General features: G+C 48.6%; 1 protein-coding gene across 8 annotated transcripts in view; it reads left to right on the forward strand.

Annotated features, from left to right (window-relative positions):
- The window catches only part of LOC110516197 (multidrug resistance-associated protein 9), a 198014-nt gene that overhangs the window by 79622 nt on the left and 103392 nt on the right, over positions 1 to 15000 (forward strand). For all 8 annotated transcript variants that reach the window (XM_036963498.1, XM_036963492.1, XM_036963493.1 and 5 more), the window contains 2 exons: positions 12523 to 12692; positions 13767 to 13913. In XM_036963498.1, coding sequence (XP_036819393.1) covers positions 12523 to 12692; positions 13767 to 13913 — 317 coding nt within the window. The remainder of the gene's footprint in view (positions 1 to 12522; positions 12693 to 13766; positions 13914 to 15000) is intronic.

The following is a 15000-nucleotide window of genomic DNA, read 5'->3' on the forward strand; positions in this document are numbered from 1 at the left end:
TCTCTCCATGTCCATGGATTTCAACCGCTAACTCAGGACATTCATACCTGGATCTCACAGCTAGCTAGCTGCTATCCGTGTGACTATCGGCTTTCGTCGATTCCGGAGCAAACATCAATTATTCCGGAGCTAGCCAGCTCCGTCAATCACTCCTGAGTTCCATCAATCACTCCTGGGCTGCAGTCACCTATCCGGACCCATTTTACTGCCTACGCGGAGCCCCACCGGGCCTTCACAACTGGACTGCCGACATTATCTACCCAAAGGAGTTATCCGGCTGGCTCCTCTGTCACGACGTTACCTGAACGCCCATCTGCGGCCTGCTAACCTTTAGCTGTCTTATCGGCTGCTATCTGAATAGACAATCGGACAATTTATTTATTTATTTGTATTATTATTATGTTTTCTTCTTGGGCCTCTATAACTATATCTATTGTTTTTATTTTTGTTGTTGTTGTGTGATTTGGATTAATCCCCTCTACCACACGGAACCCCACTAATCTACTGACGGAACGCAAGAGTTGGCTAATAACAGACCTCCATCCTATGCTGGCTTGCTACCGGTTGGCCTGGCTAGCTGTCTAAATCGCCATGACCCCCAACCAACCTCTCCACTCACTGGACCCTTTTGATCACTCGACTAAGCATGCTTCTCCTTAATGTCAATATGCCTTGTCCATTGCTGTTCTGGTTAGTGTTTATTGGCTTATTTCACTGTAGAGCCTCTAGTCCTGCTCACTATACCTTATCCAACCTATTAGTTCCACCACCCACACATGCAATGACATCTCCTGGTTTCAATTATGTTTCTAGAGACAATACCTCTCTCTTCATCTCTCAATGCCTAGGTTTACCTCCACTGTATTCACATCCTACCTTACCTTTGTCTGTACATTATACCTTGATGCTATTTTATCCAGTGCCTAGCTCCACTCCCATTCCCCAGGGCTATCTCTGTTGATGACCTCTGTAACCGTAAAAAAGCCTTGGTTTCATGCATGTTAACATTAGAAGCCTCCTCCCTGAGTTTGTTTTACTCACTGCTTTAGCACACTCTGCCAACCCTGATGTCTTAGCCGTGTCTGAATCCTGACTTAAGAAATTAACCAAAACCCCTGAAATTTCCATCCCTATACTATAACATTTTCCGACAAGATAGAACTGCCAAAGGGGGTGGAGTTGCAATCTACTGCAGAGATAACCTGCAGAGTTCTGTCATGCTATCCAGGTCTGTACCCAAACAATTCAAGCTTCTACTTTCAAAAATCCACCTTTCCAGAAACAAGTCTCTCACCGTTTCCGCTTGCTATAGACCACCTTCTGCCCCCAGCTGTGCCCTGGACACCATATGTGAATTGATTGCCCAAAATCTATCTTCAATCTCACACAAATTATCAATGAACCTACCAGGTACAACACCAAATCTGTAAACACGGGCACCCTCACAGATATCATCCTAACCAATTTGCCATCCAAATACACCTCTGCTGTCTTCAACCAAAATCTCCGTGATCACTGCCTCATTGCCTGCATCCGTAATGGGTCCACGGTCAAATGACCACCCCTCATCACTGTCAAACGCTCCCTAAAATACTTCAGCGAGCAGGCCTTTCTATTCAACCTGGCCCGGGTATCCTGGAAGGATATTGACCTCATTCCATCAGTAGAGGATGCCTGGTTATTCTTTAAAAGTGCCTTCCTCACCATCTTAAATAAGCATGCCCCATTCAAAAAAAATTGAAACAGGAACAGATATAGCCCTTGGGTCTCCCCAGACCTGACTACACTTAACCAACACAAAATCATCCTGTGTCCTGTGTCGTGCAATCTGGTTTCAGAGCTGGTCATGGGTGCACCTCAGCCACGCTCAAGGTCCTAAACGATATCATAACCGCCATCGATAAGAGACAATACTGTGCAGTCGTATTCATTCTTACTCTGTCAATCACCACATTCTTATCTGCAGACTCAACAGCCTTGGTTTCTCAAATGACTCTCTCGCCTGGTTCACCAGCTACTTCTCAGACAGAGTTCAGTGTGTCAAATCGGAGGGCCTGTTGTCCGGACCTCTGGAAGTCTCTATGGAGGTGCCACAGGGTTTAAGCCTCGGGCCGACTCTCTTCTCTGTATACATCAATGATGTTGCTCTGGCTGCTGGTGATTCTCTGATCCACCTCTACGCAGACGACACCATTCTGTATACTTCTGGCCCCTCTTTGGACACTATGTTAACTAACCTCCAGACGAGCTTCAATGCCATACAAATCTCCTTCCGTGGCCTTCAACGGCTCTTAAATGCAAGTAAAACTAAAGGCATGCTGTTCAACCGATCGCTGCCTGCACCTGCCCGCCAGTCCAGCATCACTACTCTGGACGGTTCTGACTTAGAATACGTGGACAACTACAAATACCTAGGAGTCTGGTTAGACTGTAAACTCTCCTTTCAGACTCACATTAAGCATCTCCCAATCCTAAATTAAATCTAGAATCGGCTTCCTATATCGCAACAAAGCCCTCCTATGGACTATTATTACAGAGGACAACAAAGCCAAGCAACTCCATGGAAGAACTGCCTCCTCATTCTTAGCGCTTGGCTTTTCTACAGTTTCTACCTTTACATAATGATGCCATCACCCCATTTGCTTTGTTACATAGTTTCCATTCTCTTATTGGCTCAGATATTGGGGCGTAGATTATATTGGTGGCGTGACATGCATACCTCTTAGCTAATGTTCCTGTCCAAAGGTCTTTACGAGTTCAGATCTACATTATCAATGTATACTTAACTTATATGTGTGTCCTGTAGCCTTCACAAGATCAGATATGGCCCAGACCAGAGATATATTGTTGGTTTACCTTGCCTCATCTTCACAGATTCTGCTTACGTTCTGTTCTCTGCATGTCCAATGGTCAATTCGATGTTGATTCAACCAATTCAATTATCAATTTCAATTCAAGAATTTGTAAGGTTCTCATTTTGCATAAAATGGACAGAGACCAGCCACCAAAATTAGCCAATAGCTGTTTATTCTCGAGAGCTCTGGTCATAATACCATGTACATTGGTTTAAATACCTCACATTTCGTCAGAAATGTCCCTCCTCGGGGGATGGTAGGGGTGCGACTGACGTGTTCTCCGTTTGCTCCCGTGGTATTCTTAAAGTTTATGTGAATTCTGCAGCAGAACCATATTTATTTTCAGGTATTAATTTGGTGATCCCTTTCCGTAAAAACCAAGACTACTTTGCTTCCGAATGTCAGCATGTCGACCAAACATAAGGCCAAAAGCATGACTTTGAGAAAACCCGGCCTACAAGACCCGCTCTCATCACCGCCCTCTCCTGAGTCTGAGGGCCCGGGGACGCACACTTTACCCGGGGGCGCGGCTTGGCCTGGCGGCGCTGAAATGAACATTCTCGAGGCCATCAAACCACTACGCTCTGAGATAGTTGAAATGAAAACACAGATGGTTGCTACGATTGAGGCCAGAATACAGGAGGTTTCTGATACTTTAAAAGCAGATTTAACCATCCTGCGGAACGAGACTGTGCCGGCAATTACATTACTCAAAACAACAACTGCGTCACACACTACAACGATTGCAGCACTGGAGGCCTCCGCTACTAATGTCTCCGACTTAACTACATCCCTGGAGGCTGAAGTTAAACGCCTAGCTGCGGATTTGAAAAAGGTGAGGGAGAGCTGTGTGAGTTTAGAGGGATTCTCTCGCCGCAATAATCTGAGACTTGTATCAGTCCCAGAGTCCGCGGAAATGCATCGCGCCACGGATTTCGTTTCAGGGCTGCTGAAGGATGTTCTTGCCTTAGATGAAAAGCCCCTGATTGATCGAGCCCACCGGTCGCTGCGCCCAAAGCCCCGGAATGGGGAGAGGCCCCGTGACATAATTCTTCGAGTGCACTTTTTTCATGAGAAGATGGAGATCCTCCGACCCCGCAATACCACTCTGAGCTTGAATTGAATTGTTCAGTTCTAATGTTCTAATTCTCATTCCGTCTTTTTATTTTTTTTTTCTGTTTTTTTTCTGTACTTTTTCCAAACATTTACCACCGTACATTATTACTCTGAGACAAGTTATTCTGGGGGTTTTGGGCACTCATTGCTTTTCCATTCTATGCTCTAATGACAGGGTTGAATAACGGGAATGCCCAGAGGGGCCGAAATAATACGATCAAGTACATTTCTTGGAATACCAAAGGAGTTAACAACCCGGTGAAGTGTAAGAGGGTGTTGCCACACTTAAAGGGTTTGAATGCAAATATTGCATTTCTACAAGAGACTCACTTGAGGACTGGTGAGCATTTTAGGATGCGTAAGGACTGGGTTGGTCAAGTGTTCCACTCAAATTTTCATAGTAAATCAAGAGGTGCTGCTATTCTGGTTGATAAAGCTACTCCCTTTGTAGCTTCTGAGGTTATTGCTGATCCCAAGGGACGATACGTCATAGTAACTGGTGAACTGTTTTCTACCCCTCTTGTTTTGGCTAGTGTTTATGCTCCCAATTGGGATGACACAAGTTTCATTTCTTCCTTTCTGTCTGCTATTCCCAATTTAGAGTCTCATTTGTTGATTTTAGGGGGGGATTTCAACTGTAAAATGTCCCCAGTTCTGGACAAGTCCTCACAAATAAATACAGGCCCATCTAAATGTGCCCTACTTATTCAATCCTTTCTTCAGAAATATGCTATGTTTGAGGCCTGGCGTTTCCTACATCCTACAGAGAGACAGTATTCCTTTTATTCTCATGTTCATCAAACATACTCCCGGATTGATTACTTCTTTTTGGACAAAAAACTTCTGCCTAACCTTCGGCAGTGTACTTACGAGAGTATTGTTATCTCTGACCATTCACCATTAGTGCTTGAACTAGAGTTTCCCCAGCGACCTCCTAGGTGTTATCAATGGCGTCTCAACCCCATTTTACTCTCAGATAAGGAGTTTGTCAATTTCATTTCTTCTGAAATTACCTTATTCCTAGAAACTAATTCAACACCAGGTATGTCCTGCTCTACCATATGGGAGTCTCTCAAAGCATACCTACGTGGCCAAATTATTTCTTATACAGCCAACCAAAACAGAGTTCGCTCCCAGCGACTTCGGGACCTGAGCGAGTCCATAGCCACATTGGATGAGAAGTATGCTACGGATCCTTCCTCTGATCTACATAAAGAGCGCCAACTACTCCAATCTGAATTTGATGAGCTTTCTACCAGGCAAGCTGAACAGTTACTCTTGCGAGCTCGATACAAAGTCTATGAACAAGGCGACAAGGCCAGTAAACTCCTTGCACATCAGATCCGTAAATCTGAGGCCTCACGGTTAATCCCACAAATAAGGACCCCATCTGGTGCCACCACAGTTATACATAAAGAGATCAATGATCAATTTAAACAATTTTACTCTGCGCTATACACCTCTGAATCCCCTCAAGACCCTTTGCTGATTGACTCCTTCTTTAATGGCTTTATTATTTATTATTATTATGCACGCCCAATTTTTCAGTTTTTGATTTGTTAAAAAAGTTTGAAATATCCAATAAATGTCGTTCCACTTCATGATTGTGTCCCACTTGTTGTTGATTCTTCACAAAAAAATACAGTTTTATATCTTTATGTTTGAAGCCTGAAATGTGGCAAAAGGTCGCAAAGTTCAAGGGCGCCGAATACTTTCGCAAGGCACTGTAGTTTACAAGCCTTCTCACATTGTCTTCCACCTGCTAAATAATCTACTACAAGCCCAAGGTCTCTCCCCTCCCTGGGTGGGGACAGAATGTCCTGTAAGGAACAGCGTATTCCAGCCGGTCTGACGATAGCGCCATTCGTTTCTAACAAGGAACAGAAAGTCCTTGTTCTAATTCTTGGCTAAAACTACACACATTATTTAGTGTTATGATTATAATGATATGATTCATACATTCATACAGTGACAGGGTAGTATTCTGTTTAGTTACATAGTTCTACGTTAAATGTATACAAAATGTAGTCATTATTCATAAAAATCCCATAACAAACACTCACATAGGTTTAGCCTTCATTCTGCTTACACATGTCTAATATTTAAGCTTATATTGATCATTATTTCTACCTTAAAGAGAAGAGTATAGGTTACTGAAAATCATCCGAAGACTGGAAAATCTCCCCCAGTCACTGGGCCTGGAAAGGGTTGATCTCCCCCAGTCACTGGGCCTGGAAAGGGTTGATCTCCCCCAGTCACTGGGCCTGGAAAGGGTTGATCTCCCCCAGTCACTGGGCCTGGAAAGGGTTGATCTCCCCCAGTCACTGGGCCTGGAAAGGGTTGATCTCCCCCAGTCACTGGGCCTGGAAAGGGTTGATCTCCCCCAGTCACTGGGCCTGGAAAGGGTTGATCTCCCCCAGTCACTGGGCCTGGAAAGGGTTGATCTCCCCCAGTCACTGGGCCTGGAAAGGGTTGATCTCCCCAAGTCACTGGGCCTGGAAAGGGTTGATCTCCCCCAGTCACTGGGCCTGGAAAGGGTTGATCTCCGCCAGTCACTGGGCCTGGAAAGGGTTGATCTCCCCCAGTCACTGGGCCTGGAAAGGGTTGATCTCCCCCAGTCACTGGGCCTGGAAAGGGTTGATCTCCCCCAGTCACTGGGCCTGGAAAGGGTTGATCTCCCCCAGTCACTGGGCCTGGAAAGGGTTGATCTCCCCCAGTCACTGGGCCTGGAAAGGGTTGATCTCCCCCAGTCACTGGGCCTGGAAAGGGTTGATCTCCCCCAGTCACTGGGCCTGGAAAGGGTTGATCTCCCCCAGTCACTGGGCCTGGAAAGGGTTGATCTCCCCCAGTCACTGGGCCTGGAAAGGGTTGATCTCCCCCAGTCACTGGGCCTGGAAAGGGTTGATCTCCCCCAGTCACTGGGCCTGGAAAGGGTTGATCTCCCCCAGTCACTGGGCCTGGAAAGGGTTGATCTCCCCCAGTCACTGGGCCTGGAAAGGGTTGATCTCCCCCAGTCACTGGGCCTGGAAAGGGTTGATCTCCCCCAGTCACTGGGCCTGGAAAGGGTTGATCTCCCCCAGTCACTGGGCCTGGAAAGGGTTGATCTCCCCCAGTCACTGGGCCTGGAAAGGGTTGATCTCCCCCAGTCACTGGGCCTGGAAAGGGTTGATCTCCCCCAGTCACTGGGCCTGGAAAGGGTTGATCTCCCCCAGTCACTGGGCCTGGAAAGGGTTGATCTCCCCCAGTCACTGGGCCTGGAAAGGGTTGATCTCCCCCAGTCACTGGGCCTGGAAAGGGTTGATCTCCCCCAGTCACTGGGCCTGGAAAGGGTTGATCTCCCCCAGTCACTGGGCCTGGAAAGGGTTGATCTCCCCCAGTCACTGGGCCTGGAAAGGGTTGATCTCCCCCAGTCACTGGGCCTGGAAATGGTTGATCTCCCCCAGTCACTGGGCCTGGAAAGGGTTGATCTCCCCCAGTCACTGGGCCTGGAAATGGTTGATCTCCCCCAGTCACTGGGCCTGGAAAGGGTTGATCTCCCCCAGTCACTGGGCCTGGAAATGGTTGATCTCCCCCAGTCACTGGGCCTGGAAATGGTTGATCTCCCCCTCGAGGATGGAGAAGCTGTCGTCGTTAAAGTATGGGGATTCAGGTGGGGGGGATCTGGGTAGTACGAATGAGGACATTTTTCTCTGTTGAGATAATTTCCTTATTCATTTCTAGCCAGATGTAAAATGTTCCTTTTTTGACAAATTTAATAGTGGGTTAGGTCTGCTCTATACCAAATTAGCATACTGCCCGAGTCTCTTCCCTGTTTCACACCTGGTGGATGGGATGGGACTACCAGCTCTCTGTAACCTAGAGGACAACCAGTGGGTCCATCTCCTCTATACCACCCACCTGGTAGTTTGGTGGATGGGACTACCAGCTCTCTGTAACCATAAGGGCAACTTGTGGGTTCGTCTCCTCTATACCACCCACCTGGTAGTTTGGTGGATGGGACTACCAGCTCTCTGTAACCTAGAGGACAACCAGTGGGTCCGTCTCCTCTATACCACCCACCTGGTAGTGTGGTGGATGGGACTACCAGCTCTCTGTAACCTAGAGGACAACCAGTGGGTCCATCTCCTCTATACCCCCCACCTGGTAGTTTGGTGGATGGGACTACCAGCTCTCTGTAACCTAGAGGACAACCAGTGGGTCCATCTCCTCTATACCACCCACCTGGTAGTGTGGTGGATGGGACTACCAACTCTCTGTAACCTAGAGGACAACCAGTGGGTCCATCTCCTCTATACCACCCACCTGGTAGTGTGGTGGATGGGACTACCAGCTCTCTGTAACCTAGAGGACAACCAGTGGGTTCATCTCCTCTGTACCACCCACCTGGTAGTTTAGTGGATGGGACTACCAGCTCTCTGTAACCTAGAGGACAACCAGTGGGTTCATCTCCTCTATACCACCCACCTGGTAGTTTGGTGGATGGGACGACCAGCTCTCTGTAACCTAGAGGGCAACCAGTGGGTCCATCTCCTCTATACCACCCACCTGGTAGTGTGGTGGATGGGACTACCAGCTCTCTGTAACCTAGAGGGCAACCAGTGGGTCCATCTCCTCTCTACCACCCACCTGGTAGTTTGGTGGATGGGACTACCAGCTCTCTGTAACCTAGAGGACAACCAGTGGGTCCATCTCCTCTATACCACCCACCTGGTAGTGTGGTGGATGGGACTACCAGCTCTCTGTAACCTAGAGGGCAACCAGTGGGTCCATCTCCTCTAAACCTGGTAGTGTGGTGGATGGGACGACCAGCTCTCTGTAACCTAGAGGGCAACCAGTGGGTCCATCTCCTCTATACCACCCACCTGGTAGTGTGGTGGATGGGACTACCAGCTCTCTGTAACCTAGAGGGCAACCAGTGGGTCCATCTCCTCTCTACCACCCACCTGGTAGTTTGGTGGATGGGACTACCAGCTCTCTGTAACCTAGAGGGCAACCAGTGGATCCATCTCCACTATACCACCCACCTGGTAGTTTGGTGGATGGGACTACCAGCTCTCTGTAACCTAGAGGACAACCAGTGGGTCCATCTCCTCTTTACCACCCACCTGGTAGTTTGGTGGATGGGACTACCAGCTCTCTGTAACCTAGAGTGCCACCAGTGGGTCCATCTCCTCTATACCACCCACCTGGTAGTTTGGTGGATGGGACTACCAGCTCTCTGTAACCTAGAGGAAAACCAGTGGGTCCATCTCCTCTGTACCAGGTTTCTTGTTGGATGATAATGTCTGTATTTCTGATTTCTTTGACGAAGTCCAGGTTCCTCTTTAGACCAAAGGCAGATGACCTCAGACCTTGGATATTCCAGGATGAGATCGTAAAATATTTTAGTTCCATAGTGTCTAGTGTTGTTTTTGTGTGGTTTAGGCACAGACCATCACAGTAGGTGTGAGCAGAGCTTGTTGAACATCTGATACATACTCTTAGGTCTCAGGACGGGGCTTGGGCGGGTGTATTAGTGGGGGTTGGGTCTGTCTCAGGATGGGGCTTAGGCGGGTGTGTTAGTGGGGGTTGGGTCTGTCTCAGGATGGGGCTTAGGCGGGTGTGTTAGTGTGGGTTGGGCCTGTCTCAGGATGGGGCTTGGGAGGGTGTGTTAGTGGGGGTTGGGTCTGTCTCAGGATGGGGCTTGGGCGGGTGTGTTAGTGGGGGTTGGGCCTGTCTCAGGATGGGGCTTTGGCGGGTGTATTAGTGGGGGTTGGGCCTGTCTCAGGACGGGGCTTGGGTGGGTCTATTAGTGGGGGTTGGGTCTGTCTCAGGATGGGGCTTGGGCGGGTGTATTAGTGGGGTTTGGGTCTGTCTCAGGATGGGGCTTAGGCGGGTGTGTTAGTGGGGGTTGGGTCTGTCTCAGGATGGGGCTTAGGCGGGTGTGTTAGTGTGGGTTGGGCCTGTCTCAGGACGGGGCTTGGGTGGGTGTATTAGTGGGGGTTGGGCCTGTCTCAGGATGGGGCTTGGGTGGGTGTATTAGTGGGGGTTGGGCCTGTCTCAGGATGGGGCTTGGGCGGGTGTATTCGTGGGGGTTGGGCCTGGTGGGGGTTGGGCCTGTCTCAGAATGGGGCTTGGGCGTGTGTATTAGTGGGGGTTGGGTCTGTCTCAGGATGGGGCTTGGGTGGGTTTATTAGTGGGGGTTGGGCCTGTCTCAGGATGGGGCTTGGGAGGGTGTCTTAGTGGGGGTTGGGCCTGGTGGGGGTTGGGCCTGTCGCAGGATGGGGTTTGGGCTGGTGTTTGGGTGGGTTTGTTTGGGTGGGTCTCGGCTGGTTGGGGTGTGGCTGGTGATGCTGTGGTCTTGGTGTAGGGGTGTGGAGTGGGTTCTCTTGGTGCAGGTCCTTCTGGGAGGGGGGGGGGGGGGGGTCTTTGCAGGTCTGGGAGGGTGTCTCGCTGGTCTGGGCCGCACAGTCCAGGGAAATGCTTGCATTCACCCACTGTATGGTAGCAGGGTGGATGTAACCACTGGTGCGTTGGGGGAAAGTAGAAGAAGCTTGTTCAATCAGTCCCTTTCCTGCTGGGCCCTCAGGTCGTTTGTGCCCGTGTGAATTATGGTGTGACTCGGGGACCCTAGTCTGTCCTCTGACAACAGCTCCAGGGCATGCCCAGTGTTTGTCCTCTGACAACAGCTCCAGGGCCTAGTGTTTGTCCTCTGACAACAGCTCCAGGACACGCCTAGTGTTTGTCCTCTGACAACAGCTCCAGGGCATGCCTAGTGTTTGTCCTCTGACAACAGCTCCAGGGCCTAGTGTTTGTCCTCTGACAACAGCTCCAGGACATGTCTAGTGTTTGTCCTCTGACAACAGCTCCAGGACATGTCCAGTGTTTGTCCTCTGACAACAGCTCTAGGGCATGTCCAGTGTTTGTCCTCTGACAACAGCTCCAGGGCCTAGTGTTTGTCCTCTGACAACAGCTCCAGGACATGCCTAGTGTTTGTCCTCTGACAACAGCTCTAGGGCATGTCCAGTGTTTGTCCTCTGACAACAGCTCCAGGGCCTAGTGTTTGTCCTTTGACAACAGCTCCAGGGCCTAGTGTTTGTCCTCTGACAACAGCTCTAGGGCATGTCCAGTGTTTGTCCTCTGACAACAGCTCTAGGGCAGGTCCAGTGTTTGTCCTCTGACAACAGCTCCAGGGCCTAGTGTTTGTCCTCTGACAACAGCTCTAGGGCATGTCCAGTGTTTGTCCTCTGACAACAGCTCCAGGACATGTCTCGTGTTTGTCCTCTGACAACAGCTCCAGGGCCTAGTGTTTGTCCTCTGACAACAGCTCTAGGGCATGTCCAGTGTTTGTCCTCTGACAACAGCTCCAGGACATGTCTCGTGTTTGTCCTCTGACAACAGCTCCAGGGCCTAGTGTTTGTCCTCTGACAACAGAGGACTCTCTCTCTGCCATCTTGTTTCCCTGTGGTCTTTCTCTCTCTCTGCCATCTTGTTTCCCTGTGGTCTCTCTCTCTCTCTCTCTCTCTCTCTCTCTCTCTCTCTCTCTGCCATCTTGTTTCCCTGTGGTCTTTCTCTCTCTATCTCTGCCATCTTGTTTCCCTGTGGTCTCTCTCTCTCTCTCTCTCTCTCTCTCTCTCTGCCATCTTGTTTCCCTGTGGTCTTTCTCTCTCTCTCTCTGCCATCTTGTTTCCCTGTGGTCTCTCTCTCTCTCTCTACCATCTTGTTTTCCTGTGGTCTTTCTCTCTCTCTCTCTCTCTGCCATCTTGTTTTCATGTGGTCTTTCTCTCTCTCTCTCTCTCTCTCTCTCTCTCTCTCTCTCTCTGCCATCTTGTTTCCCGGTGGCCTCTCTCTCTCTGCCATCTTTTTTTCCTGTGGTCTTTCTCTCTCTCTCTCTCTCTCTGCCATCTTGTTTCCCTGTGGTCTTTCTCTCTTTCTCTCTGCCATCTTGTTTCCCGGTGGTCTCTCTCTCTCTCTCTCTCTCTCTCTCTCTCTCTCTCTCTCTCTCTCTCTCTCTCTGCCATCTTGTTTCCCTGTGGTCTTTCTCTCTCTCTCTCTGCCATCTTGTTTCCCGGTGGTCTCTCTCTCTCTCTCTCTCTCTCTCTCTCTCTCTCTCTCTCTCTCTGTCATCTTATTTTCTTGTGGTCTTTCTCTCTCTCTCTCTCTCTCTCTCTCTCTTTCTCTCTTTCTCTCTCTCTCTCTCTCTGCCATCTTGTTTGCCTGTGGATTTTGTTGTTGTCTTTGATTCTGCCATTGAAGCTTGGGGTACATTTGTCCCCTCCTTGGTTACAATACACTCTTTGATGGTACATTTGTCCCCTCCTTGGTTACAATACACTCTTTGTCCCCTAGGGATATAAAGGCTAGGAAGAGAAGTGATAGTGTTATACTGTAATTGTCTCTCTCCCTCTCGACCCTCCTTTCTCCATGTACAGAGGAAGAGAAGTGATAGTGTTATACTGTAATTGTCTCTCTCCCTCTCGACCCTCCTTTCTCCATGTACAGAGGAAGAGAAGTGATAGTGTTATACTGTAATTGTCTCTCTCCCTCTCGACCCTCCTTTCTTCATGAACAGAGGAAGAGAAGTGATAGTGTTAAATGGAATTGTGATTCTAATGCCACCATGGAGATGAATCCAGAGGGCCTACCTTCCCTGGACTACAGGGAAGAGGACCCCCCTCCCAACAAACACCTCAAGTACCACACCAGCCTGCAGAACATGATCCCATTCCGCTTCTCAAACAAGTAAGTCCCAACTACACACCTCTAACCCCTAACCCCTAACTCCTACCCCCTAATAACCCTACCCCATAACCCCTAACCCATAATAACCCTAACCGGTAACTCATAATACCGCTAAACATAATGACCCTAACCCATAATAACCCTAACCCCTAACCCCTACTCCCTAATAACCCTACCCTCTAACCCTACCCCCTAACCCAAAAGAACCCTACGCCCTACCCCCTAATAACCCTACCCCCTAATAAACCTACCCCCTAATAACCCTACCCCATAATAACCCTACCCCCTAATAACCCTACCCCCTAATAACCCTACCCCCTAATAACCCTATCCCCTAATAACCCTACCCCTAATAACCCTACCCCCTAACCCTACCCCCTAACCCAAAATAACCCTACCCCCTAATAACCCTACCCCCTAATAACCATACCCCCTAACCCCTAACCCCTAATAACCCTACCCCCTAACCCCTAACCCCATAATAACACTAACCCCTAACCATAATAACCCTAACCGGTAACCCATAATACCCCTAACCCATAATTCCCCTAACCCATAATACCCCTAACCCATAAGAACCCTAACCCATAATAACCCTAACCCCTAACCCATAATACCCCTAACCCCTAACCCATAATACCCCTAACCCATAATACCCCTAACCCATAATAACCCTAACCCATAATAACCCTAACCCCTAACCCATAATACCCCTAACCCCTAACCCATAATATCCCTAACCCATAATATACCTAACCCATAATACCCCTAACCCTTAACCCATAATGTCCCTAACCCATAATATCCCTAACCCATAATACCCCTAACCCCTAACCCATAATAACCCTAACCCATAATACCCCTAACCTATAATATCCCTAACCCATAATATCCCTAACCCATAATACCCCTAACCCCTAACCCATAATAACTCTAACCCATAATACCCCTAACCCATAATAACCCTAACCCATAATACCCCTAACCCCTAATAACTCTCTATGGGATTGGATCTTTTCATACAACAGTGTGTATAATTGTTGTTGCACCCTGATGTTGTCTGTCTCTGTCCAGGTCCAACCCCATGGACGATGCGGGCTTCTTCTCCTTCACCTCGTTTGCCTGGATGACTCCCATGATGTGGAGCCTGTTCAGGAACCGACTGGACAAGAGCTCCCTGTCTCTGTCTTCTCATGATGGGGCCGAAACCAATGGGAAGAGGTGGGACTCATTATGCTAACCCGCGTTAGCCCACGGAGCTAATGCCTAGGCATTGTCTGTCAATGGGAAAAGGTGGGACTCATTATGTTAACCCGAGTTAGCCCACTGAGCTAATGCCTAGGCATTGTCTGTCAATGGGAAAAGGTGGGACTCATTATGTTAACCCTAGTTAGCCCACTGAGCTAATGCCTAGGCATTGTCTGTCAATGGGAAAAGGTGGGACTCATTATGTTAACCCTAGTTAGCCCACTGAGCTAATGCCTAGGCATTGTCTGTCAATGGGAAAAGGTGGGACTCATTATGCTAACCCTAGTTAGCCCACGGAGCTAATGCCTAGGCATTGTCTGTCAATGGGAAAAGGTGGGACTCATCATGAATGTGGGACTCGCACCATGAATCTATAACCAACCGGGTTTTGAATCGTGTTAGCCCACTGAGCTAAAGCCCTGGACTTATCTGTCAATGGGAAAAGGTTTGTATATGACAATGAATGTGTAATGGACTGGGTATCGAACACATGTTAGCATGGCTAAAGACTGTGTTAGCCCACTGGTTTTAAGGTGTTATCTGTGAGAGTTTAGTCCACTCTTCAGGTTTCAGACAGGGTTAGCCCACTGAGGTAAAGGTGTTATCAGTGAGAGTTTAGTCACATCGTCAGGGTTTCAGACAGGGTTAGTCCACTGAGGTAAAGGTGTTATCTGTGAGAGTTTAGTCAACTCTTCAGGGTTTCAGACAGGGTTAGTCCACTGAGGTAAAGATGTTATCTGTGAGAGTTTAGTCAACTCTTCAGGGTTTCAGACAGGGTTAGCCCACTGAGGTAAAGATGTTATCTGTGAGAGTTTAGTCAACTCTTCAGGTTTCAGACAGGGTTAGCCCACTGAGGTAAATCCTAGGTGTTATCAGTGAGAGTTTAGTCAACTCTTCAGGGTTTCAGACAGGGTTAGCCCACTGAGGTAAAGATGTTATCTGTGAGAGTTTAGTCAACTCTTCAGGGTTTCAGACAGGGTTAGCCCACTGAGGTAAATCCTAGGTGTTATCTGTGAGAGTTTAGTCAACTCTTCAGGTTTCAGACAGGGTTAGTCCACTG

Source organism: Oncorhynchus mykiss, chromosome 26 (assembly GCF_013265735.2).
Source record: "Oncorhynchus mykiss isolate Arlee chromosome 26, USDA_OmykA_1.1, whole genome shotgun sequence".
NCBI lineage: Eukaryota > Metazoa > Chordata > Actinopteri > Salmoniformes > Salmonidae > Oncorhynchus > Oncorhynchus mykiss.